The sequence below is a fragment of the Sphaerodactylus townsendi genome, linkage group LG04 (assembly GCF_021028975.2).
Source record: "Sphaerodactylus townsendi isolate TG3544 linkage group LG04, MPM_Stown_v2.3, whole genome shotgun sequence".
In the NCBI taxonomy this organism is placed as follows: Eukaryota; Metazoa; Chordata; class Lepidosauria; order Squamata; family Sphaerodactylidae; genus Sphaerodactylus; species Sphaerodactylus townsendi.
This window is the reverse complement of record NC_059428.1, coordinates 86527060-86554770: the sequence shown is the minus strand read 5'-3', so window position 1 is coordinate 86554770 and position 27711 is coordinate 86527060. Positions and strand designations below refer to the sequence as shown.

Genomic DNA, 27711 nt, shown 5'->3' with positions numbered 1-27711 from the left:
AAGTAGGATTTTTATGGTTAGATAAAACTTATATATAGTTGCATTTCAAGTTGTATGCTTGGGAAAATGAAGACAAGATTCAAATTTCACCACAATAGAAAATCTGAAATCAGAAACTGAAACTTAAAAAAAAAACCTTTTGTTTATATTCCATAGCTTTACTTGCTAAAAAAAATCCCAGACTGTACATATATACCACAGTGGGATCAGCAGTGGAGAAGTGCTGTTGTTATTTCTTGCCCACTGATTGTGTTGAATTCTTAGCTATCTAATAAGCATGACCTAATTGAAAAAAATGTACACATCTCTAGAATGTAACTAATCTCTTTGCTATACATAATGAGAAGGCTGCCTATATATGTATAATCTGTGTCATATTTCAACAGGGGGACCCTCTGAAGGAAAACTTATCCCAGGAGACCAGATCATCATGATCAATGATGAGCCAGTGAACACTGCTCCAAGGGAGAGAGTCATCGACCTTGTTAGGTAGTTCATGTTTCATTTTAAATTTTATTTAGAGACTTGACTTGCTCTGTCACTTGGTGTTCAATAAAAAAGAAACCCAAACCATTTAGCATCTTAATAAACACATCATTTCAACCATTGAATGGAAACCTGTGGGTCTGGCCATCACTAATTTTGGCACTTTCATTAAACGGTAGATAATACAGGCCAGATTGTACAATGTTAAAAGAGAGAAAGTCAAGACAGTAGGATAAAGAAACACTTTCTAGGAGGCAAAGTTTAGGCAGGAAATCATGTGGCAGTTGAAGAGGAAGGATATGTCCCGAGAAAGTTTGTTGAGAATTAGGGAATCTGTCCTTTGAATGCCATGTGGAAGGAGGCAGAAGAGAGAAAGGTTGATTATGTAATGGAGAAGAGAAGTAATGGCAAGGAAGAAGACGACCAAAAGTCAACAGGATAGAATCAAGGGAACATGTGGAGGGGTTAGAAGAGATCAACAGGATAATGAATTTGGCATGTCTTTCTTCCCTTTCTTGAGAGTGCCCATTATGACAAGCAGGAGTTTTATGTAGGTTAACAGGCTGACTGTAGCAGACAAAAAAAGCTGTCAGCCTGAAAAAAATTACTGGTAAAAACTCTTGACAGGTGACAAGTTTAAAATTAATAACTGACTATAAGTACCTCCTTTATTGGAATCTTCTTAGTAAAGACTGAAGGATTATAAGGAAGAATACATGGCAAATGGAGATTTAAAGGGTCCAAAGATTATTACATTGTAAAAAGGGGGAATGACAGCTTCCAGTTTATTAGAATCTATACTTTGCCTTCTTTTTTTCTTCATTCACATTTTCTACAGACACAAAAATGAAAGCAGAGATTCTGAGGCATTTGAATGCATGAATGACATTTGAATGCTGTGGCAGGACTCTTCACTTACACTGCAAAATTGCAGGGACCATATGCCACCCTGCTGTACTGTTATACCTTCTGGCAGGCTAATTCAGGGAGCTGACCGGAATGTTTCTATGCAAAATTACATCTTCCTAAACTTGTGAATTAGCCATGTGTTTTATGGGCTAAATCTGTACGCACTCCTTGAATACCAGTTTAGTGAGGCAGTCACAAACTGAATCTGTACATAGAATCCTAACTTGAATGCTTGGGAAGAAGAATACTCTGCTAGAGGTGAGCTTGATGCAGAACTCCATCCTTTAATTTCTATATCTGTCTGCCTGTGGGGTTTGTCAGCAGTTGACTTTAAAGAATTTCAGTGAGCTGTATTAGAGTTACATAACACTTCATTCCACATAAAGAGCTTACTATCATTTTAGTGGGGACATCTGGAATGATTAAAGAAAACACTGTACATTCAGCACACTATGGCAAATAGTAATTCATTGTACTTGTGTGGTAAAGCAACTTAAACCAGGGTCAAACTTAGTTCTGGTGTTTCTTCATATGCAGAAATCATGCTTTGTCATAATTTGATACATGTTCAGACGTGATCTTTATAATTTTGTCTTTTCTTTACTTGCAAAAATCCATCATCTGTGGTATCTAAATTTGTGGTTCTTTTATAGTGTCAGGTTTCTTTTATCAATCATTGATTTAGCTCTCTCATTTTATTTTATCTGATTTACAGTCCATGGTCCTGAAGCAGAATAAAAATCAGCACAAAGACAACTAAAAATCAGCACAAAGACATAATAAAAGCCAACTGAAGAGCACTCATTTAGGTGAGGGTAGGACAATATATCAGCTGGTTTTGGAGGACAATAATGGGTTTAAACTATGGGTGGAGAGATATCCATGGGATGTTAGGAAAATGTTTTTAACAGTTGAGTGGTAGAATCAGTTACTCAGGGATGTTGTGAGTTCTCCCTTTGAGGTATTTTGGCAGAGATTGGATGATTATTTGTCAGGGATGTTTTAGGACACTCTGCATTATGCAGGGGGTTGGACTAGATGGTCTTTAGGCCTCTTGCAACTTTTTGATACTATGATTTGATTATTTGAAGCTAAGTCTAGTTTTTGCTATGCTGCATCATTTAAAACCCCTTATCAATTAAAAAAAACAGTATTGCAATGAAAAGAGAAAGAAAACAGGCACCCCTGCTTAAAATAACTTGTGAAAAAAGGACAAAACTCTTAAGTCATTTTAACCTAGACAAACTTGGGGCTGAGGACTGTGAGCCAAATGATTGTGAACAGATCTCCACACATGAAATAGATCTTTTTTGCTTTCTCCATTCCACTGCTCTTCCCCAAAATGATTCTCCTAGAAGTCGGGGACTCTCTGGATGTGAGATGGCTGTCTGCTCCAAGAATGTTTGGAAATTACTTCTCATTCTGTCCACAGAATTTGCCCTTCTGCAGTCAGAAGAAAGCTCTAGAGCCTGCTGCCAGAGATGAAAGGCCTGCATCTAAAAAGTTTTGGTTTTGGTTTGCAACTTCCACTCACCCCATGCCTCTGGAGTTGGAATGGCCCATGAATTGGCCTCCGCTGGCAATCTTAAAGGCAGGAAGGTTCATGTGAGATTCATATGCTGAAAAATCTGAACTGACAAGCAGGCTCATTTTGCAGGATTCATGCTGCACAGGCAGCACTTAATTAGCATTCCAATAGCCCCCTAAACTCAGTGGCTCAGGTTGAACTACAGTATAGTTTGCAGCTGCAATATGTAAGGTCTCATTATTTCCGGCTTTTTGAAATGCTTTCCTTTTTTGCTGAACTTTTTTTTCCTCCTTGGCAGACAAAGACGCTCAAAACCACTTTATAAAAAACGAAGAGCTTGGTTATAGTATTTGTAACATCAGCTGGTGCTTAGAGGAGGGAGGAAAACCGTTAAAGCAAAGTTATTAAATCTGGAAAGGAGCTCCAAAAAAAAAAAAAAGAGCTGAAATTTACTATATCATTAAAATACCAAAGGAGAGCATACTAAACAGCTGAGGTCTATTTAAAGAACTGGCTGTGTTGCTGTATAGCAGCTGCTGCTGATTTTTTCTCTCTTGTACTTGTGATACATGTTCTGGTGCCTTAAAGTTAATCACAGCATAGTTTGGAATTAATGCCCATGCATGCAGGGAGAGCTTTTATATCACCACATGGCATAGCAGACTTCTCTGTTATTTAAAATAGGCCATCTATTTCATGCTGAACAGACTAGAAATTACACAGTACAAAAAAAGTTATAGAATCAGAGAGATTTTTAGGTCAGCTAGTTCAGTCCCATGCAGTGAGGTATGATTCTGTGAATTTTTAAAAGAAATCATGTCATACAGATTAAGCTAGCAAACCTAAGAGATACTTTTTACACATGCAGTTTTTAAAATAATTGTAATTCCCGTTGCCTTCAAGCATGCTCCTTAATTGACTAGACCCTTATTATAACTAGACCCTTATTATCCGAGGAATGTACAGATGGAGCTCTGGAGGAACTACTTCTGAATTCACAAAAGTAATTGACTTGTAGAATTCATTGCTGCAGGATATAGTGATGCTCACTATTTTGGTTGGTGTTTGAAGAGGATAGTTGCATTAATCACTAGCTGTTGCTGTGATGACTGAATACAGCCACCTGCATACACTGGAATTTTTTTTTACCCCACAAACTGTGATTATGAGCAGAGTTGTTTGTGATGTCTGCACAGAACTAGGATGAGAGAATATGTGAGAGATCCTGTTCTGAAAGTGCTGGTGGTTTGTGTCCAAAGAATCACAGCTTCAAAACTCAGTAAAAACTGGAAGAGCAAGCAACTAGAGATCCATTTTTGGGATGGCAGTGGATTGCAGTGTTAACACTGAGGATAGCTTCTTTCTGTTTTTTATGCATAGACAGGATGCTGAAGAAGGGGGCTCCTTTGGTGGAAACATTTTCTACATCCCATTACATTTATCATTGCTGATTTTCTGTGTTTTAATCCTTGTGGTGACCAGCTTTGTAAAGTCTTTCAACTGGCACAATGAGATATACACATTTCTGAGTTTTCTATAATACTAGCCATGTCATATTATGTTTAGGTTTCTTGAACAATTTCATGCTTTTCTCATTTTAACAGCTGACATTAAGGAATGATGCAGTGTGTTCTTTATGAGATCTTTAAATTTTATTCAGTTTCACATTTGTAATGCTCATAAATGGTCAAATAGAATATGATACATAAATGTATCTTAACTGTGAGTATAATTCAATGCCATTTCTAGTACATTTTAAATACATCTCAAGATCTTGTCCTTCACATTGTGTTCTGGCTGAATTCTATTCCAAGAAATAATGAACTGTTGCCAACTTTTATCATATTCTTCTTGATTTTTCCTCTGCTCTTCACATAATTTCAGCCACCATGTTCATTAGCAAAATTCACCATGCTTGATCAAACCAAACATTTCAATCAGAAAGCTTATTGTTTTTTTCCAATTTTGTGCCAGAGTTCATCTGGTGGGTTTCTCGCCACTTTCTTTCTCTCTGGTTCCAGCTTTCTGGGCACCATGCTTCATAAAGCACATTTTGGGTCACTTGACAACTTAGAAATATAGAATCATAGAATTGGAGGGGATCATACAGGACATCTAGTACAAACCCTTGCTTAAACCAGGATCTGCCTAGAGCACCCCTAACAAGTGTTCATTCAGCTGCAGCTTGAAGACTGCCAGAGAGGAGAAATTCACCACCTCAGCTTCAGCCTTAATGGTTACATTTTGGCCATTTGTCCCCACAAAATCTTTACTACTGGACAGGACCACCAATGATGAAGAAATGATCCATTCAGCAAACCTCACCCTCCCCAAGCTCCACCCCCAAAATTTCAAGGAATTTTCCAACCTGGAGTTGGGAAAGTAAAATGGATTACATAAATACATTCTTAAAATTCTTAATTAAACCTGGATATCAAATAGTAACTTGAAAGCAGAAATACGTTAGCCCCAAAAGTAGGGTTGCCAGATGGTTTCAACAAAAATACTGGCCACCCCTGATAGAAATTTGATAGCCCTATATATGTATATGTGTGTACACCTTTACACACAATAGAAAACTGCCAGGTCCTTTTTTTTTGCCATCAAATCGCAGCTGACTTGGCAACCCTGTAAAGTTTTTGGGGTTTCTGGGTTTACATTGATTGTGTTCCAGGTACAAATTCAACATATGAAGATAATAATTGGTTACATTTTCTTTATATTGCTATTTTGTAGCTATTGAAGAGCAAAATGGTTGTCTTCCTGATCATATTATGGTCTCCGGGGGACAAGTAATAAAATATGAATGCGTATTTAAATGTTTGGGAGAGTGCATTTTCCTTTTCCCTGGGTGCCATTTTCTGTAGCTATGGCCCTGGTAAGAACAGAGGGTGGCTTTGGCTTAGTTGGATTCATGGTGCCACCTGCCAAGATTTGACCCATTAAGTACTCTTGTCCAAGGAGATTTGGCTGAATTGCTCTATTGTTGTCTTCTGCCAGTGGGTGAACACTTTTTTGGTTTGGTCTTCTCCCATTAACTGTTAATGGCCTTCCTCTTTGATTGCATTGTTATGTGTATCTGTTTTATTAAATTGTTGAAATACTTTTTATAACTTATATTTTAATGCTGTTTTAATGCCATGATGTTTTAATGTTGGAATGGTTTATATTTTCTGAGTTGGGAATACTATTGGATGGAATAGTGGTCTAGAAATGTTTTAAGTAAATAAATAAATGCTAGATGCGTCATGGGAGTGGCCAAAAGTAATGAGGAAGAAGGTCCAGGCCCTTCCCCCTTTCCCCCGCCCTTACACAGTGCCCCCCTTCCTGCAGCATCCCACACTCCCCTTCCCACACTTACTTTAGTTCCTTTCTTTTTTCTTGAACTTTTTCAGGCTGCAAAAGGTCTGTTCGCAGTAAAAACGGCCTGAGGAACTACAGTTCCCAGGAGACCTGGGAAGTATAGTTCCCATCAGGCCATTTTTACTGTGAACAGGCCATTTGCAGCCTGAAAAAGTTCAAGAAAAAGGAAAGGAACTAAAGTAAGTGTGGGAAGGGGGGGCGCCACGGGGGGAATATAGAATGCGCACCGGGCACAGTTTGGCTCAGCTGACTCTATGGCATTGGCTGACTCTATGGCATTGTATCATGCTGAGCTCCCTCCTCTTCTCAAACTCTGTACTCCCCCCCCCAGCCTTTACCCCTAAAACTTCAGGAATTTCACAACCTGAGTTAGCAACCCTACGGGCAACCAGATTCTTTGTATTAACCACACTGTCATTAATAACTGAAATAATGTTCTGAGGGCTGGGGCATGGTAAGGCTTGCTGTTATCTTGGGTAAGTGTGATGGGCAGTGGTGGGATCCAAAAAATTTAGAAACAGGTTCCCATGGTGGTGGAATTCAAACTGGCATAGTGCCAATGGGGCTGGGCGGGGCATGACGGGGGCATGGCCGGGCATTCCGTGGGTGGGGCATTCCTGAGAGGGGCTGTGGCAAGAACGCAGCCGCTGCGCCGGTCCTTGGGCAGGAAACAAATGCACGCAGGCGCAGGCTGCCACGCATGCCGGTGCACCTCCTGCTAGACTGCTTCAAGTTCTGCGCGCTACTGCTGAGAGGAGGGGCATAAATAAGGCAAAAATCATGTGGCAAAATCACCAATTAGTAGCCCCCTCTCAGCACACACAAATAATTAGTAACCTACTCTCGGGAACCTGTGATCCCACCTCTGGTGATGGGATTATGAAAGACGGCACACAGTTCTGCCTTCTCTCTCGTTCCCAGTTCTTACATTGAAAATGGCCAGAAATTCATTACTTGGCTCTTGTGACTTGCAGAGAGGAGCTAAAATGGACAGGGAGAAAGAATGGCATAACATAATAGTTTTAGGAAACCTGAACTGCCCTTGCACACTCCCAAATGCCTGAGGTGGACTATTATATTATAAGAAGAAGAATTGGATTTATATCCCCTTTTTCGCTCCTGTAAGGAGACTCAAAGGGACTGACAATGTCCTTTCCCTTCCCCCCACCCCTCAGCAAACACCTTGTGAAGTAGGTGGGGCTGAGAGAGATCAGAAGAACTGTGACTAGCCCAAGGTCACCCAGCTGGCTTGTGTTGGAGTGAACAGGCTAATCTGAATTTCCCAGATAAGTCTCCACAGCTCAAGCGGCAGAGTAGATTAGAGTGCACCTGCTCTTAACCACTACACCACTGCTGCTCTCTTTAAGAAGCCTTAGTTTACAAAATTATCATTAAATATGTAATTTTCCTTCCCAACAAAATGTTTGCATAATTATCATTTTTGAAAGGGGGAAAAAATCAGTAACCCTAAAGTTAAAGCTTAAATTTCCAAAATAGCCAATTTCTAATTAATGTAGGAAATAAGGCAGGAAACAGGGTAATTAGTGCAAAAGAAAAAGGAAAGTGAAGAGCTACGCACCATTTGGCTTAAGGCGGAAAGCAGCATGTGTCCCAGCATTTGTCAGATGCTCACAGGGATAGCTGAATTTAACTATGGAAGGGATAAATTACTGAATGTAGAATGAAGAAAGAATAATTATTTCAAACTTAAAGATAACAGGAAGGAAAGTTTGTTTCCCTTAATATGCCTTTTCTTTTCACATTTATTACAGAAACCTATAAAACCTGCCAAAAATTTACTAAGTTTAATATCATAGTATCTCATCATATGGGGTGGAATGACACTGTAGAGTTCACATGCCATATAAAGCTCTCCAAAGATATGGTAAAATCTAATGGTTTATAATGCTAAATAGAATTCTATCAAAATTTTAACTAGAGGCTAATGATAATGATGTTATCCATTCAGTCGTTCTCGACCCTTGGTGACTCAATATGCAAGTAGTTTTCGCCAACACCACAACTCGAAAGCGTCTGTTCTTCTTCTGTCAGCTTTCTTTATAGTCCAGCTTTCACACCCATACATGGTTATGGGGAAGATGATGGTTTGGACTAGCCTGTGCTTGGTTTTGATGCTGATGTCTCTGCTTTTCCAAATTTTATCCATGCTCAGCATTGCGCTACGTCCTAATGCTATTCTCCGCTTTATCTCAGGAGTTACTTCTCCATTACAGTCAATTTTTGAGCCTAGGAAGATGAAGTCTTGGACGCACACAATGTCTTATTGTCAATGCTAATTTGGGCCCGATCTATGCTAGCTGTCATCATGATGTGTGTGTTTTCTTCATATTGAGATGGAGGCCCATTTTTTCGCTTTCTGTTTTGAGCTTCACTATCAACTGTCTAATACCACCACAACTGGCTAATACCACCACAAATAAACATATGTGGTGGAAGGGTTTTTTTGGGAATCTACTAAAGGATTTATATTATGCATTGAAGTATTATGTGGATAGAATGATTTTATAAAACTGCTGTTTCCCATTGGTTGGAACAAAGCTAGCCTTGTGGAGGCAAGGTTTGAGAAACTCAAAAATCACAGAAGCAGTATCTGCTTCTTTAAGAAAATTGTGCAACTGTGTCTATATGGGAAGAAGACCTCTCACTAACAACCACCATAGCTGGGGTTTCCACGTCTGTGTAAGTGTTGGTACAGAAGAGGGTGGAGAAAGACAGATTCAAAAAGTTAAAGGTAGGAGGAAGAGAAAATGAAACTAGGGCCATTTCCCCACTCACCATTTGTTGCGCACTACTCTCGCCAAGTAACGTGGGGTCCAGCGGCATTCCCCACTACAGGGGCGGTGACAACGCAGCCGCCCCGACTCTGCCGCTCTCATGCCCCCTCAGCGCGTGTCATTTCTGATGCTGTTCGGCACAGCACCCTTTGGATGACGCGCAGGGCAGTGGGGAAGCCCAGGTGGTTACCCCGGGTTTCCATTTTCCCACTGCTTAGTGATGTGCACCCTCCTGTCCAATCAGGGCATGGCGGGGCATGCGCAGTGCGCGCGCAGCTGGTTTAAAAAATTATTTTTAAAACAAGGGATCCACGTCGAAGTCTTTAGGAAAGTGCAGGGCTGAGAATTCTTCCCTTCCCCCCCTTTCAAGCGGAATTCTGCTCCGTTGAAACCCATCCTGTGTGTTGGCAACTACATAATTTACCAAATTATGTAGGGTGGTAAGAACCACAAAGGATTGCGAAGAGCTCCAAGCAGACCTTGATAAATTAGGTGAGTGGGCTAAGAAATGGCAAATGCAGTTCAATGTAGCTAAATGTAAAGTGATGCACATAGGGGCAAAAAATCCAAACTTCACATACATGCTACAGGGGTCAGTGCTATCAGTAACAGACCAGGAAAGGGATTTGGGCGTCTTAGTGGATAGTTCTATGGGAATGTCAACTCAATGCATGGCAGCTGTGAAAAAGGCAAACTCTATGCTGGGGATAATTAGGAAAGGAGTTGATAATAAAACTGCAAGGATTGTCTTGCCCTTATATAAAGCAGTGGTGCGACTGCACTTGGAGTACTCATTGTGTTGTTCAGTTCTGAATTACGCCATGCATCTCAAAAAAAGGATATTGAAGAGATAGAAAAAGTGCAGAGAAGGGCAACAAGGATGATTGAAGGATTGGAGCACCTTCCTTATGAGGAGAGGCTGCAGCGTTTGGGACTCTTTAGTTTGGAGAGGAGACGTCTGAGGGGGGATATGATTGAAGTCTATAAAATTATGCATGGGGTAGAGAATGTTGACAGAGAGAAATTTTTTTCTCTTTCTCACAATACTAGAACCAGGGGGCACTCATTGAAAATGCTGGGGGGAAGAATTAGGACTAATAAAAGGAAACACTTCTTCACGCAACGTGTGATTGGTGTTTGGAACATAAGAACATAAGAACATAAGAACAAGCCAGCTGGATCAGACCAAAGTCCATCTAGTCCAGCTCTCTGCTACTCGCAGTGGCCCACCAGGTGCCTTTGGGGGAGCTCCCACATGTGTAGGATGTGAAGCGCCAATGGCCTTCTGTGGCTGTTGCTCCCGATCACCCTGGTCTGTTAAGGCATTTGCAATCCTCAGATCAAAGAGGATCAAGATTGGTAGCCATAAATGCGAGCTTCTCCCTCCATAAATCTGTCCAAGCCCCTTTTAAAGCTATCCCAGGTTAGTGGCCATCACCACCTCCTGTGGCAGCATATTCCAAACACCAATCACACGTTGTGTGAAGAAGTGTTTCCTTTTATTAGTCCTAATTCTTCCCCCCAGCATTTTCAATGAATGCCCCCTGGTTCTAGTATTGTGAGAAAGAGAGAAAAATGTCTCTGTCAACATTTTCTACCCCATGCATAATTTTGTAGACTTCAATCATATCCCCCCTCAGCCGCCTCCTCTCCAAGTTATTAAGTTGTGCCCAGACTATGAAAAGCAGCCCCCTGTTACTCTAGGTAAGCAATTTCTACTTAAGATGGGGGAAATAGCTGGATACAGTAAGAGAAGGTAACTAGGATCAATAACTTGTACCCAGACTATGAAAAGCAGCCCCCTGTTACTCTAGGTAAGCAATTTCTACTTAAGATGGGGGAAATAGCTGGATACAGTAAGAGAAGGTAACTAGGATCAATAACTTGTGTATACCAGGATTATACTGGGTGAGAACTCTTAGGGTGACCCGGTGACACAATCAGGTTTAGCTAGACCTGTTTTTAAGCCAGGCAAATCTTTAGGCTAATGAAAAGAAATGGTTTGGAAATGGTTACATACATAACTGCCAACTTCTTTCTTCCCAGGCTTGAAACCAAGAAGATATATACCCAAAACTTTGAGGAGGCATCCATTTTGTGTCAGAAGGAGTATATCTGAGCTGTTCTGCCTGGCTGGCTGTCCCTCCTTCTCTCTCTCCTTTGTGGAGGTGGGGCACTTGTCCAGGAGGATCATTTACCCTCTAGTCCTCTCCTGGAAGAATAAAAATAATAAAAAGGAAAAGAGGCTGGCAAGTATAAACAGAAAAGAGCAGCTAGGAAGGTGGGGGAAGTTGCAGGTATTGTCAGGAGGAGATAAAAATGGAAAGCAAGAGAGAGAGGGAGAGAAAGAGAAAAGGGGGGAAAGGGGATTAAATGAGATTTCCCCATGAGTTCTGACCCAGAATGCCCGATTTAATAAAGTGGAACAGCCATTTTGGCTTCCTGTCATTCTAGGCATTAAAGCTTGCAGGATGGTTTTCAGCGTCCATTATGTACAGTTCTGATTATGTAAAGCCAGATTTTGTGAGCATATTTGTAGCAATCATCGCCTTTTCCAAATAATATTGATCCTGTACTTATTAAAGGTGATATATGCACTGTAATGGTCCTGCCCCTCTTGCTGCAAGTTCTGAACTCTTTTGCTCTCTTAGTCCCTTCAGCCAATACTTTTCCGCAAGTTGTTTGAGCACAATTAAACCAAAAATTTTGAGTCAGCAGTTGTAAGTAATCCTCAGAAGCTGAACATCAAAGAATACAGTGATGTAAAGGTCTCCACCCCGCTGCTGGAAATGATACCATTGGGAAAAATCTACTGTGCTTGTAGTAGCTGGAAAACTAAGAACAGGCAAAGCCCTCAGAGCTGGGTGCAAAATGGCGACCAGTTTGATAAATTAAGCGTTGTAGGCATAAAGAGGGTTGGGACAAGGCAGTTGTTGCTGATGCCATAATAAACTGCCTAGGCCAACTGCTGAGTAACTGTCGGATGTAGTGGCTTGGTTGTAGTGACAGCATTGATTCGCCAGTCCACTGAGATCCCTTATTTCTCATCTGTACAAATAATTATTGCTAAGCTCATTGACAATGAGTTTGTGAGGACTTCCTGTTTGAATGTTAGGAAAAACCAGTCCCTTACCAGGCACAAATCTTTCACATAGCCAAAATCAGGAACCTCTGCTTAATTATATCTTTTTTTAAAAAAAAAATCTTCTTTTTAGATACCGTGTAACGAAAAAGAAAAATGTTTTCTTTAGGGATGTCATGTGGAAAAGGTGATTAAAGCAAAAACCCTGAAGAAAGATCACTTCTTTAGGTTTGGAAATGGTTACATACATAACATAATTTTCCAAAAGGCATTTACACTTCTGTGTTAAGAGGAATAGTAATTCTAAGACATCACTTTTCATTCATGTTAATACTTGTGTTAAGCATAATTCACAGATTATAGAAATCTGCTGCCCAATTAATTGCACACTATTTTCATATAATCAAAAGACTTTACCCCATAATCTATTTAATTTCCTAAATGGTGGAATCCTAACTTTTCGAATAATGCTTTTGCATTGCCCCACATACTATAGAGTAGACAGAAAAGGAGTCACGGGATTATGGTGCTTGAATAAATTTGCATCCAGCTTTTGTTTCTTCCTTGGATTCTGTCCATGTATAATCATAATGTATTTGACCTTCATATTTCGGAGCCACTAGTAACTGTCTGCCCAGGAGTTTAACAACAACCGTAACACAGAAGGAAAAAAATCGTGTTTGAAACTGTCTGAGAAATCTCATTTTCCCATTCTAGGTGCTCCTAGATTCTTTCTTGTTTTATTCAGTCAATGCACTCTGATGTCTTTTATCTCACCTTATTAGAGTATGTCAAAACATAAGGTTTGGAAATATGCCTTTATTCTGTTTATTCTGTTTCTTCCCAGTGACAGCATTCTTTTTAATACTTGACATTTTAAATTATTTCGTTCAATTTTTTTAAAAAATAGAGAAATTGTAGTAGTACTCCCCAGAACAGGTAAATTACTTGACCAATACAGAATAATTCTGCATGCTAACATTCTCGTGCATTTTAAAGCAGACGTGAAATCACAGTCCTGACAAATCAGAGGAGCCAGAATCAGCGGTAATTGCCTTCGAATGAAAATGGGAAAATGTTAACTATACAGCCCATTTCAATGACCTGCTTTGCAGAAGATCTGTCTTGAGGGCAGTTTTTAAGGAGCAAAGTGCCCTGATTGAAATTCAAATTCTTTCTATGATAGTGGAAGGAGAGGGTAGCAATTTTGCCAATTCTCTCCAATAACTGCAGTTGCCCCTCCCCCCTCCACCATTTCATGCTCTCGCTGTTCCAGAGGATAGCCTGCCCTTCAGTGGAATTATTCTAACAGGCTGCAGCAAGAAGGACGAAGCACAAAACACAAACATGCACTACTGGGAAAATGTTATTTATGACTGCAGAGAACAGTCTTTGAATGGATCCCCTATTTGTATGATTTTTTTTTTCATTTCTAGTCTTTTGCATCCTAAAGACTTTGGATTCAGATCCATATTTTTTATAATCAAACAGCCATTCACAGTTTACCCATAACTAAGCCATGATTTCTAAAAGACAACCCAAACAAAAGTACTTCTCTTCCTTCTGAAGATTTTGTTGAATCTCAAGGAAGTTCCATAGATGTAGTGATAATGATGCATAGATTGTTCCCAGATATGCATGTATTTATCTGCATTGTCTAGTTCAGGGAAGCATTTTTTAAACTTGATTTTAAGGTCATTAGTGATCATAGTCAATTTGGGTCTTCCCATGTAAGGCTGTATAGGTAGAGTTGCTGGACCCCTGCTTGGGGCAGGGGATCCCCTGCTTTGGTCCCCTCCTTCCCTGTACCATCTAGTTGTCAAGTGAGGGTCTTACCTGGCTTAAAGTAAAGTCTAGTCTTTTACATCACTGGTGTGATGATGTAACTTCTACAATTGAAATCATCATGCAGGTGATAACAGAGCAAACACTGATATTTGGGCAAAACTTTCTGGCAAAAATAGCTTCTACCATAGTTTTTGTGCAAATTTCAGTGTCTCCCTTATTGCTGCTGACATGTCACACAGGTGACATCAAGGCCTTGACCTAATTTTAAGCCTGGTAAGATCCCCCATCCAACCTACTCCTGCTGATAGCTAGGGAAACACTATGTATGGGGCAAACAAGGTAGGAAATTCTTGGTAACATTTCTACCATTTGTTAAGTACTTATTGCAGGTACTTAAGCTTGGATATGACAAGAGGCTATTCTAGCAGGGGAGGGAAATGTTGGAAACATCTCTGCCAGCTGCATAAGATCTGCGCTGAGCTTCTATTTTCTTTCCTCTTACAGGTATTTAAGATAGGGAATGACCAAAAATGCTAACCTTTAGGCATGAATGGGTGGACAGGAGTCATAGGGCTCTTGGTACTCTGCCCATAATTTGTAGTCCGAGACTTTGACTGAGCCATCTCATTGGATCCAGCATCAGCTCCATGGTATATTTTTTTTAGTTCTCCTTGGGCTCCCACTGGGGATAAAAGTGGGATAAAATACCTGAACAATGCCTGAACATGCAAGCATATTTCCCTAATAACACAATACCTTCCTTTAATACCCTTCTTCTTTAACCAGATTGCACAACTGCATATTCTTCTGGCAGGCTAATACGATCGGAAGAAAATGTGGAAAGGCTAGCCATACACATGAAAATGTGGAAAGGCTAGCCATACTGGCATCCTCTTCCAGGCTTTGGATGCTGCACAGCTCTGCTGTGCCTGCCCACTGGCACCTTTGCTCTCACTACCAGCATAGGTAGCCCTTACATTGGCAGGGGGGCAAATGCGTCGGTGTTGTTCCCATGGCCATTCCATCCCGCACCCATGTGGATTGGGCAGTAAACTATCCAGCTACTGGGATGTTGTGTGGTTTCCGGGTTGTATGGCCATATTCCAGTAGCATTTTCTCCTGACGTTTTGCCTGCATCTGTGGCTGGCATCTTCAAAGGATCTGATGGTAGTAAAGCAAGTGGTATATATACCTGTGGAATGTCCAGGGTGGGAGAAAGAACCATTTGCCTGTTAACAAGTGTAAAGGATGCAATTAGCAAGCTTGATTTGCATGTGTTGGGTGGGATCCACCCATTTAGCATGTGAATAACCATGAAGATAGCATAATCAGTTAGTGAGGGCATCTGCATTGTAGTAGCCTGGCCTTTTGATCCCTTTGATTGCTTACTGCCTAGAGTGGTGGGTGGTGTTCTGGGTGGTGTTCACTAGCCCTTTGGCTGCTTACTGCCTGGAGACATCCTTGTCTGGGTGGTGTTCATTAGTCACTGTCTTGATTCTAGTGTGTTCAGTACTGGTAGCCAAATTTTGTTCATTTTCATGTGTTGTCCACGTGTTTGTGGATTTCAATGGCTTCTCTGTGTAGTCCGACATCATGGTTGTCAGAGTGGTCCAGAATTTCTGTGTTTTCAAATAATATTCTGTGCCCAGCTTGGTTTAGCACGTGTTCTGTTATTGCTGATTTTTCTGGCTGAATTAGTCTGCAGTGCCTTTCATGTTCTTTGATTCATGTCTGGGTGCTGCGTTTGGTGGTCCCTACATAGACTTGTCAACAGCTGCAAGGTACACGGTAGACTCCTGCATAAGTTAGAGGATCCAGCTACTGAACTACCAACTCAGTATCTCATGTTCTCCTTCTGTATGTGAGACCATCCATGCAACAGCAATGAGCTGAGAAACTGTAAGTTCAGGGGAACTTTTCCTTGTCCATCCACTGTGCTCACGCTCAAGGAAAGAAGAGCTACTTTCCACAACATCATTTCTTCCTTTCTCTTCAGATCCTTAGAAGGTCTTTCACAAACATTTCAAAAGTATCAACAGTTAGAATCAGATGAGAGGTTGAGAAAAGCAACAACGACTAATATCTTCTCCATCCCTGATCTTTTCTGAACAATCTCACCTTTTGTTCCTCTGAGCTGATAAATAGAATTACCAAAATACTCCACAATCCAGTAAAGCTTGAAATCTTGGATTCTGGCTGTTTTAGTTCACTGTGTATTAATTTTTTAAAATCTAACCCTGCAAAGAATAGTGCTTATTCTGAGAACACAGGGGATATGTGACTGATGTCTATCCCTGCCTCAAACTTCAGTTTCCCTCACTATTCCTTAACAAACAGCAGTCAGTGGTTTAGAATGAGACAGGGGAAATGCTGAAAGTGATGACATCAACAAGGAGTTTGTTTTTCTTGATGCTACTGGAGGTCAATACATACCTTCTGCAGTTAAAATCTTCGAATCCAAATTAATTCCAAAGATGCTATATGGAGCCCCAGTATGGGTAGGCGGCCTGATTAAAGACCTAGAAAGAATTCAGTCCAAGGTTTTTTGCAACCTTCTTGGATTACCCAACTGTGTTGCAAATGTCAGCCTATGCCTAGAAATGGGTTTCAATCTTATGACTACGAGAGTCTGGATATCAGCCTTGAAATTTTGGGTGCACCTCCATCACATTGCAAGGCCAGGCAAATTAACGTCACATGCTCACAGATTCATACCGCTCCAAATGAAACCAACAAATTACAAATTATATCACAACCTTAAGTTTCTCTGGAATTTTTTTCCAACTCGGATGAGATCAGTACCTTTTGCACCTTAAAACCAAGAGTACTTGATCTGGAAAGACAAAAACTGCAGTCTGAAACTAACAGGCCTTGCTCATTGTTGAGCTATGGACTTCTTCCACCTGATGGATCCCTTCCGGCCTACTTCAAAAATCTCTCATCCCCATTACTCAGACGCTTCTTTATGCAAGCTCATCTATATGTCCTCCACTCTGCAGTTCTCCGTGGCAGGTCCCATTACAAGCAAGAACTTGTCAATGTTCAGCCAACCAAGTAGAAACAACTGCTCATGTACTCTTGTATTGTTCTCACCACACAAAACTCAGGAGTCTCTACACTGAACCTCACATTAATTCAACGTTCCACTTCTGACCAAGACAAGCTACGTCTGCTTTTGAATGACAGCTGCACTAAAAGAACTGAAGATGTAGCAAAGTTTTTGGCAACAGCTTTATCAACAACTGTGCACTCCTGTTGATCAACTAATAACCTTTTATTGTTGTTATTGTTAGTCTGATTGTTGTTTTATCCCATGCCTAATAAAAGTAATGAATGAATGATACTACTGAGGAATTGCAATGTCAATTATTCCTCTTCTGAGACCCAAAATCTTGTCTTGTCTCATTTGGTTTATTGATTGGAGTGGATTGGACTGTATCTTTTTAACATTATTAATTTATTTATTGTTTATTCATTTTTGACTATTTCTTTGCCACCTCTCCTTAAAAACTGCTCAAGGTAGCTTACAAGTAAAACATGACAAACAAGATTAAAACATCCAAATATTAATTAAATTAACTAAAAGTTAACATATACAAAATATTTAAAACAGCATTGAAAGTTTTAAGCCATAATGTAAGTACAGCTTAAAACTTCAGCAGCTTGAAGAAAATAATCATAACATAGCATGGAACAGACTGGAAATACTTTGAAAGATTAGCCAGTAATCAATAGCTGAGGAAAACTAACAAACAGCACCCAGAGGCCGAGGCTTTCCTCTGACATTTCCTCCTACAACTATGCTGAAGAATAGAGGTGAAAGGGAAAGGAAGGTTTTTGCTTGACACTTAAAAGAGGCATCTTTGTATCCCTGTAGCTGGTCCTAATAAAAAGTATTGCATGGATTGTGGTTTAATTTGGACCAGTGTGGCTACAGTCTTTGGTCTAACAGATACTCAAGACTAGGCCTTTCAGAGATGAGATGCCATCACTTTTAATGTAATTTTCATTGCAATCTTACAATTAGTTGAGGCAATGAGTTTCTAAGAATTTTGAGCTATCTGAAAACTGATCAAACTATTCCTTATCTTCACCTCTGTTCTTCAACATAGTTGTAGGAGGAAACATCAGAGGAAAGCCTTGTCCTCTGGGTCCTGTTTGTTAGTTTTCCTCAGCTATTGATTGGCTGCTGTATGAAACAGGTGGCTGGACTACATGGACCACTGTTTGATACACCAGGGCTCTTCTTATGTTCTTACGATTAAGCAGAGCCGAATGAGCCTAGTGCTAAAAAAGGTTTCAGCTTTTTTGACCTTTGCTTAAAGAGAGCAACATCCCTCCCAGAGGTGGGATTCAGCCGGTTCCAGACGGTTCGGTAGAACCGGTTGTTAAAATTTTCTCAGTTCGCAGAACCGGTTGTTAATGATTAACTCCATAAGGGACAAGGGGGCAATCTCTGTCTCTGGGTGCAACAAAACTCATCAAGTGGGGGATGCAAAATCATCCCCAGGGGCCCCCTGCCCTCCATGGCACCCCCCTGCCCTCCATGGCACCCCCCAATCCCACCCCCACCCTGCGGTGCCCACCCCCACCCCTCACACACTTACTTTAGTTTCAGAACGAGATAGGAATTTGCAGACGATCCCTAACTTAAGTCTCTTTCCACCAGGCTGTCTCTCTTCAGCCTCCGTCCCTCCCCCGCCCACAGCTAGCCTGAGCAAAGCAGAGGGGAGAAGCAGCTGGCTGCCAGGGGAGAGGAGTCCAGGTACACAGGGTTAGAGGAGAGGCAGGCAGAGGGGCAGGCTGGAAACTGCTGAAGGGTAAGCAGAGCAGCGCCAGAGGACCTACCCCAGAGGAGGAGGTGGAGGAGGATGGGCACGGTGGCCTCTGAGTCCAAGCAGCATCTAGAAGGAAGCACCCCACCCACCCACATCGGGGCTGGGGCTCTGCTTGCTGCTCATGCACAGCCAGGCAGGGCAGGCTTGGATCCCATAGGGCACACGCAGCGAGCTGCTGTGTGTGTGTGGGGGGGGGGGAGGTTAGGGTTAAGTTTTACTTATAGCCTTAAGTAAGCCTTTCCCTCTCCTCAGCCTTTTCCCCCACTCATCCTTAGTTCCAAAGATGCTGCAGTCACAGAAGTCCTTTTCTGACTTTCTATGCATTGCAACCTCCAGTTTACTTTCAGTTTGTGAATTTGTCCTCTCCAGATTTTCAAAGGTAGGGCAAAACCTGGAACAGATCACAGATCTGGCACATCAGGTCTTCCATTTGGGAGCAACAATGCAGGGAAATCCGTGTTCCAGGATTTCAAACAACCTGTTTGGGGAAGTGGGCGCAGAAGGCCGGAGTGGGGAACATTTTTCTTTTCTCCCAGATTTTTGCAAAGCAACACTCTGTCTATTACCTTACGTTTTAATAAAAGCCATCACTTGTTGGAAGTTCTGGAAGGAGATCTCAGTGCACACACACCCTTTCCTTTTAATGTTAATAAATTAAAGGGAGGTAATCAGAGTTCTAAAACGATCTCAGAAGTCTCATTCTAAAAGTGTATTGAAGACTGGAGTTGCTAATCTGCAGATGGGTGGAATTACTACTGTATTATGCTAAAGCAAGACATTTCTTTATTTTAAAAGTTTGGGGAAGGACACCATTTTATTTCTACTGGGGAAGTTTCTGCATAGCATGCCCAGATGCTGATTCAAAACAAAGGATACAAATATAATACATTGAGGTATTATTTATTACTACTGTTTATATTCTAATATTTTAGCCCTATGTGGAAGTTTAATTTTTGTTGGCCATGCTTCTTGTCCTTTAAATGAGTTGTTAAAATATAATTAAACTTCATATCTTAAATAAACTTAAATATAATTAAACTTCATATCTAATCATTAATTATGAATATGAGGAAGTTATGGGATTAGCAAAGGGCAGCCTTTCCTGTTCATGAATTATAAATAGATTGGTTGCTGTGGGTTTTCCAGGCTGTTTTGGCCGTGGTCTGAGTGGAGATCTTGTTCTAAACGTTTCACCTGCATCTGCAGCTGGCATCTTCAGAGGTGTATCACAACACACTTCTCTATGGGATACACTTCGAAGATGCCAGCTGCAGATGCACGCAAAACATTAGGAACAGGATCTACTAGACCACGGTCACACAGTCCAGAAAACCCACAACAACCAGTTGAATGTCGAGAGAGACCCATGAAAGTCTTAGACAGATTTAGCTGAAGTTCTTTTGCAAATGAATGCCAGTGAACTTGAGCTTTGCTATTTTGTTGCACAATGGAAAGAAATATATATAAACAATATGTTCTTCCCTAGCATGACCATAACAGTCTATTTTTCCCTAAGGAAGGCTGGTACAAGAGTCCCATCTTAAATAGAAAGAGCAGAGGAACTATGTGTTGTTAGAGAGATTTATTTTTCTCCTGTTACCATCCTGTTACCGTTGCTGCGAGGTACAGTTTGGGGAAGCATGTTTTGCTGGGGAGTAGGGGTTGTAACAGACTTCTGTACCCAGCTGTTCCTCTGCACACTTGAATATTATAGCACAGAGCAGCCAAATGCAGGCTGCATTACCTTTTGTATTAAAAAACAGGGTCACACCTTTGACCCAGTTGAGAAGCGAATTATTCTGTTACAGTGATAAGCCAAAATGTATTAAGTTTAGAGCTTTTAATGAATTTAAGATGGATGTTTTTTTTTTTTTTTAGTTCATCTGTGTTTCTTTAAATAAGTATTTAATGTGATGGATTTTATTGTTTCTATTATACACTGGAAACTTCCCTGAAGCCTGGAGTATGGCGAAGGGTGGCATGCTAAACTGTATAAAATAAATGCATTAAATAAAAGTAGACTGGAATTTCGCGTAGGCATTACTACCAGGAAAGCCAGTATGATGAAAGTAGGTTAGGATCTGGGAGACCCAAGTGTGAATTCCCACTCTGATATGGAAACTGGACCAGGCACTGTCAGAAGGGGATAATGTCGTAAGCTACTTTGGGTATCCCAGATCCTAACTCAAAAAAGCTTGCACTCCGCATATCACCGCTATAAGCTCTTTTGAAAAAATTTAGTGTTTTGGCTATCTTCGCGTTCCATGTTTCCTGCTTGTTCCTTGATTGCGTATGCCAAGCAGAGATTGTCTTGATAGTTCTTTGCAACGGACCCACAAGGAGAATAGATCGCGTGTTTTTACGCAATGTGTGTGATGAGGTATGCCTTGAAGAGTATCAGTTGATGGGCAGAGTTAAGGTAGAACTAGGAAAAGCAGTTAGAGCCTGGGACTGGGAAAGTTAAGACTAAGAGCATTGTCAGTATTAAAATTCAATGTGTGCAACTACTGTGAAAAACATGACTTGAGATTTGTCCCTGTCCTCCCTCCCTCCCTGGCTCTGGGCTGTGTTTCCAATGTTGGGGGGGGAGGCAATTGGGGGTGTTGGATATAATTCCATAAAACGTATTCACGGCAGTAATAAAACATTTTGAAAGCATTTTGAAAATGTTGTCAACAAATTTTATTTCTTCTGTGTGGCACGGCCCCATTGCTGTGTTCAGATTTGTGAGTTGGGGCATGTTCTATAATGTGATTGTGACTTTGATATGACCTGGGGCAAAAAAAATCATTGTTTTGTCATGGTGGGAGAGGGCAGCCACCGATGGGGGTGGGGACGCAAAACTCAGATTTTGTCCCCGGGCTCCATTTTCCCTAGATACATCTCTGTTAAAAGAAAATATGACCTTCTACTTTCAGTTTTGTAGAGGCTAAGTTCTGCCTCATGAGGGAGGGCACTGGGCTTGAAAACTGGTGAAAGTACCAACAACAGTACTGGAGGGGAGGTACAGAAAAATCCAGAGGCGGAGTGAGGGGGAACTGCACCTGGGGCGCGCAGACCCTGCGCCCCTGCCGCAGCACTGCCCACCCTGCTCTGGAATGCCCCGCCCCCAGAACGCCCAGGCCACGCCCCCACCGTGTCACTCCCCTCCTGGTCCCGTTGGCCCCACCACCATCGGAACCTGTTGTTAAAATTTTTGAATCCCACCACTGATCCCTCCCCCATCAATCACAAAGCCAGACTTGGGTAGTAGGGTGGGGGTGGGAGGGAGAGAGTTTCAACTGAATGCTGGACTCCAGCATTCAGTTGAAGCTCTGTCAGTCCCACTTGCTGGTTCCCTGGTCCACATGGACTTGAGAAGCAGCAGTGGGGAGAACTCAAATTTTTTCAGGTTTCAGTTTTTAACACCCCCCCCCCCAATCTATAAATTCAGCTTTACCAAAAATTTCCAGGTTTAAAAAAAACCCAAACACAAAATTTACTGGGCACAATTGTTTGTTCTCAGCCCTGATTAGAACTTGAAAGAACTCAAGAAGAACATTGTCATTTGGCTAAAAACATTTTTTCAAGTTCATAGTGGACTGCTGATTGTTTTTGAAAAGTAAGAGTGATCAATATTATTGATGGAATCCACAACAAACCATGAAATGTACTTTCTGAAAGTGCATTGCAGCATATATTAAAGCAAAAGTTGCTCCCTGATTAGAAATATATATCTCCCTTCCATTTTGTATACTTTTATTATATGCATAGTGAATCATAGACGACATGATCAGCTTGCCAACAGCTGTGAAAATCAATTCTGCTTCTAATTCTATGATAGCAATATCTTGGTATTTGAAACTATTCCTCATACACACTAGCTATACATGACACTCAAAACACTACTGCCCTATCTGACAGAGACACCTTCAAAAGACCTTACTAGAGGACATAGATGTAATTGTATTTATGGTTTTAATTGTATTTATGGTAATAATTTTATGATGATTTTATGTATGATGTTTTATGTTGTATACCACCCTGAGCCCTTCGGGGTAACATAGAGTTTTGACCAATTCCTAGCCTAGGAATTGGTCAAAACTAGAGTTTTGACCAATTCCTAGCCTAACTATATCACTCTCAGGATTTCCCAGAAGTGATGTCATGCCATGAGCCAACAGCCATTTTTATCCCGTCACCCTTCATAAGGAAATTTCAGCTGGTGGGGAATTAACTACTAGGGGGCTAGCAATCCTACTGTGGAGCAATCGGCAATTTCTGCTGGGAGGAGCACCCAGGAAAGAACCCAATGGGTTCATTCACCCTCCTTCAAGTGCCATGGTATATACACACAGATTTTAAGGAGTCATACTGGGTTTCTTCCTCAGAGTTCCTTCCAATCAAAAGTAGGATCACTTTTCAGAAAGGGGCTACAATTGGAAAGGGAGATTGGGAGGGATTTTTCTTCTTCTAGAAAGTTGCTTTCTTCCTGGATGAGTTAAATCCACCCCAATAAAAATTTAAGGCTCATTCCGCACATGCAGAATAATGCACTTTCAAACTGCTTTCACTGCTCTTTGAAGCTGTGCGGAATGGCAAAATCCACTTGCAAACAGTTGTGAAAGTGGTTTGAAAACACATTATTTTGCGTGTGCGGAAGGGGCCTCAAATAATACTGTAAAGAGGGGGGGGGGAGCATATACTGTTACAAAATTAACTTTTAGCAACCAATGTTGAGTTTAGGATCCTTCTCCTAAGCAAGTGATGGTTCAGGATCATTTGAATAAATTAGAAGCCAAATGGCAAGCACAGAAGGGAGCTTGTGCTTTAAGATATTGGAGCTTCTTTCTTTTCTTAAGTCTAACTGTCCTGTCTCCTTTGCCAAGTGCAAGTTGCCATTTTTGGAGCAAATTTATGCCATGAGAATAATAAATGCTTGAAAGCTGTGGAGTTTATTATTTTTGGTTCACTGGGAAATGGATTAGCTAGCATTACAAGGAATAACATTTTAAAATTTCAAAATAGTTTCATTGGATATGGAATCTGCTTCTTAACCTCTGAGATTTTACACCTTGTATCCAATTTTCTTTTTCTGTGGAGATTGTTGAAGAACATAGAATTCAAGATAACTAGGTCAGCAAATGAATAGCAGACTAAAATTCATTTGTTTGCTATAATCTCTAAATACATAATTCATTGCTTTGGCCTTACCTTTTCATATAATGCTTGAAAGCAGTGGGTTGTTTTGCTTTGTGCTATTCACAGGGGTTTATGTAAAATTTGGAGTGTCTCTTCATAGCAGTTCAAAGTTGCATTTGTAAAATAGTAGGAAATCCTCATGAAAATAAATTTTATTTTCATGCTCTTCGTACTCATAGGTTTTAAGATATTTGTGTGAGAGGGAATCCCTTAAATAACTTATTTTTGCCCTGCAGTTTATCTCCTCTCCTCTTTTGTGGGGGAGGGGGAGTCTCATAAAGATTAAATATTTGCTCCCCAGCAGCCAGCTATATTTCAGCAACCCCCCTTTTTTGTTGGGTCCTCTTCACTCATGTTTTACAAGCATGTCATTGTGAGAATATGATTCAGGGCCAGCTGTTTCATGGATTGACTCTTTGTAGGTATATTGTCTTCCAATCCTTCCTTCCTTCCTTCCTTCCTTCCTTCCTTCCTTCCTTCCTTCCTTCCTTCCTTCCTTCCTTCCTTCCTTCCTTCCTTCCTTCCGTAACAAATGAACTGAAAGCTGGGAGTTCTCCATCTGCAAGTTCACAGTCAAAGTAATGGCAAATTCTTTATTAAAAAGATTCATGCTTCATGTAGTCCAAGACAGAAAATTCTTAGTAATATTGCTTTGACCTTTTTCATGTTCTGCAATTTGATCCTTCTCATAGCTTTTATATTCTCCATTTCTTGCATTTTAATTATTTGTATGAAAGGCTGGAAAGCCAAATATACAATAGAAATCAATGCAAAGGTCATGTAGAAGACAGCAGAATTCCCATGATCTTCACAAAATTTTCAGTCACAAAATTGTACTGTGGTAATCGTGTATTAATTCTTAGAAAATTAAAAAATCACGATGAACTCTTTAATTGTCAGTTAGGCAAATAACATGTTAAGAAAAAATAACATATTAAGAAATACATATCTATGCTAGATATGTATTTGTTCTGTTGACCTTCAAATTTGTGATGAAATGTACAAAATATATTGATGATTCTACAAGCTATCCACAGAGTTAGTCCACATAAGTAGAAAGGCCATGAAAGCATCAACAGAGGGAGATAAGACTTCTTGAGCTATCCTAATATTTTATGATTTCATAGTGGTGGTGGTAATCTCTTGCTAGTCGCGAGCTTGTTGAACATCCTAGGTTTGGTGCCTGCCAGCACCATTTACAGGAATCGATGCTTCTTTAGCATGGAGGCCTACATTTGTATTAGATGTATAAAATAAGGGCTTTCAGCTGGTTCTATCATACTTTTTCAGGAATTTGAAAAATGTTGGCACTACTTGACTATGCCTAACAACCTATATAGCCAATTAACAGATAAAAGATTTTATGTCACTCAATCCTACAGCAGTTTCTACTTTGGAGAATCATTGTGTGGTCACTGTAGTCGAACAACCCATGATAAACTGTTACAATTGTGCTACATTTGATGATCCTTAAGACTGGGTATTTTCTTTCATACATGAGGGCAGTCCCCATTCTTCACACTGGAAATCTCCATCTCCACTTCTGCAGAGGCCAAATACATATTCCCACTCCCCACCAAGTGGCTGGAGAGAAGTGGGAAATACCGAGAAGAACTCTGTAGAGTCTTGTCTTCATCCAGTGATAAAGCAATGGATAAAGCTACCATTGAATGGTGTACTACTGTTTGTTATAACAGACTGAATAGGCTGCAGAGCGAAAAAGCATTTTAAGACAAGTAATATGAGCGGCAAATGTCGGGACACTTATACAAAGTCCCCAATTGCTTTAGTTAGACTGTTTATGAATAACTGCTTTCCATTCATGCAGACTAATGCTGCGTGGTGATTTATTTTGTTTTTCCTGCTGATCAGTGCTGGCATGCAAATTAGTTCATGCACTTCATTCAGCCCAGCAATGAATCTCAAAAGCAGACAGTTAATTGCATTTGAAATTAGGGAGCCAACAGAAAATCAAGTTCATCACAATCAAGTGGCAACTAACCTTTCCCCAACTAGTAAAAAGAAAAACAGCCCATCGATTTAATAAAACCAATATTGATGTCGAGAGGCTATGCACAGCAAATAAATGTTCAATTATCTATGCACTTCTGAGACACTTTATTAATATAAAACAGTTCTGAAAAGTCTTTCCACACTAACTTTGATTGCTTCAACACAAGGTCTTACAAACTACGTTTCTATTGTAAAATGTAAGAAGCCCAAAAGTTTCATAGCTTTAAATTCTTTATCAACACTTTATAATTATCATGCCTTTCTAAAAATATTTCTGTTACTTTCCTCTAAAGGAGGGATGTTAAAAAAAATCTGTCATCACATTTATCTTTTATCAATCTACTCACTGGCACAGCACATCAATTGGCACAGCATATCAAAACAGAACTACTTATGTTTTCTTTCCTGTTTCCCTCATTTTGGTGCCTAAAGCTGATTATTTATTTAGTTACATATTTATTTTTGAATATATTTAAATATGTCAGAGAATCATAAGTGTGTGTGAGTATGTGTGTGTGTTGAAGACTTCCAGCATGGTGAAGTCATTAGCACACTGGATTAGGATATGAGACACAAGAGTGCAAATTCCCATCCATCAGTGAAGCTCACTGTGTGACCTTGAGTCAGTCACACTCTAGCAACCCACTCTACCTCACTCACTCAGTTCCTGTGAAAAAGATATGGGCCTTCCTGAGCTCCTTGGAAGGAGGGCAAGATAACCAGATAAGTTTATTTTGCTATGGGAAACACCAGTGCCTTAAATCCAGTAATTTAGGAGGGGATTAAAAATAATAAATTGAAACTTAATCTCAGTAATAAATAAGTGCTACTGGTGTGCAGAAGGTCTGACCCAGGATTTAAGGTGACATCCACTCTGTGGGAGGCAGCACTCCCCATGAAGGAAAGGGTCTGGGTCTGGGAGTGCTTTTAGACCTAGGCATACTGCTGAATAAGTGGGTACCAGCTATAACTAAAGCCCTTTCCACACAGGTGATATACAGCGGCCCAGGGACAGCCAAAATGCCAGGAAGACACCACTTTCCCCCTCTCCTTCACTCACTGTCCCATCAAGCATCACTCTGGAGGGCTGCAGAGACCTGCCCACACTGCCCTGCAACCCCTGGAGGTTGGAGGGCAGCATAGGCGGGTCCCTGCAGCCCTCCAGAGTGACGCTGCAGAGGGGCTCCTCTCTGGCTGAGGGGAAAGTCGGGGCTGCTCGCACGCTACCGTGCAAACGGTTCCGACCCTCCACCGGCATAATTCATGCTGGTGGAGGTGCGTGTGTGTGTGTGTGCGGAAAACGCCTAAGAGTGCCTTTTACTAGCTTTGATTGGTTAGCCAGCTGTGGCCTTTCCTAGGCTGGAAGTATCTGGCCTCTGTGGTGGTACATTCTCTGGCTACATCTTGATTAGATTACTGCAGAACACTCTTAGTGGAGCTGACCTTGGGAAGTGTTTGGAAACTTCAGTTGGTGAGGAATTCTACAGCTATGATGTTATCTGGAGTGGGTCATAGAGATCATATCACTCTGGACTTGGCCCATCTACATTGTTCATTTCTGGGCACAATTCTAGGTGCTGATGCTGACCTTTACAACCCCTTAAAACCCAAGAGCTAGTGTGGTTAATAGTGTTGGACTAATATCTATTAAACCCAGGTTCAAATCCTCATTGGATGACATTTGGCCAATCACACTTTCTCACACTTTCTACAACTGCTTTGGGTCTC

The 27711-nt window shown here is 40.9% G+C and overlaps 1 protein-coding gene across 4 annotated transcripts in view; it reads left to right on the top strand.

Moving 5' to 3' along the window:
• The window catches only part of FRMPD4 (FERM and PDZ domain containing 4), a 263554-nt gene that overhangs the window by 189034 nt on the left and 46809 nt on the right, over positions 1–27711 (top strand). For all 4 annotated transcript variants that reach the window (XM_048492800.1, XM_048492799.1, XM_048492802.1 and 1 more), the window contains exon 4: positions 387–489. In XM_048492800.1, coding sequence (XP_048348757.1) covers positions 387–489 — 103 coding nt within the window. The remainder of the gene's footprint in view (positions 1–386; positions 490–27711) is intronic.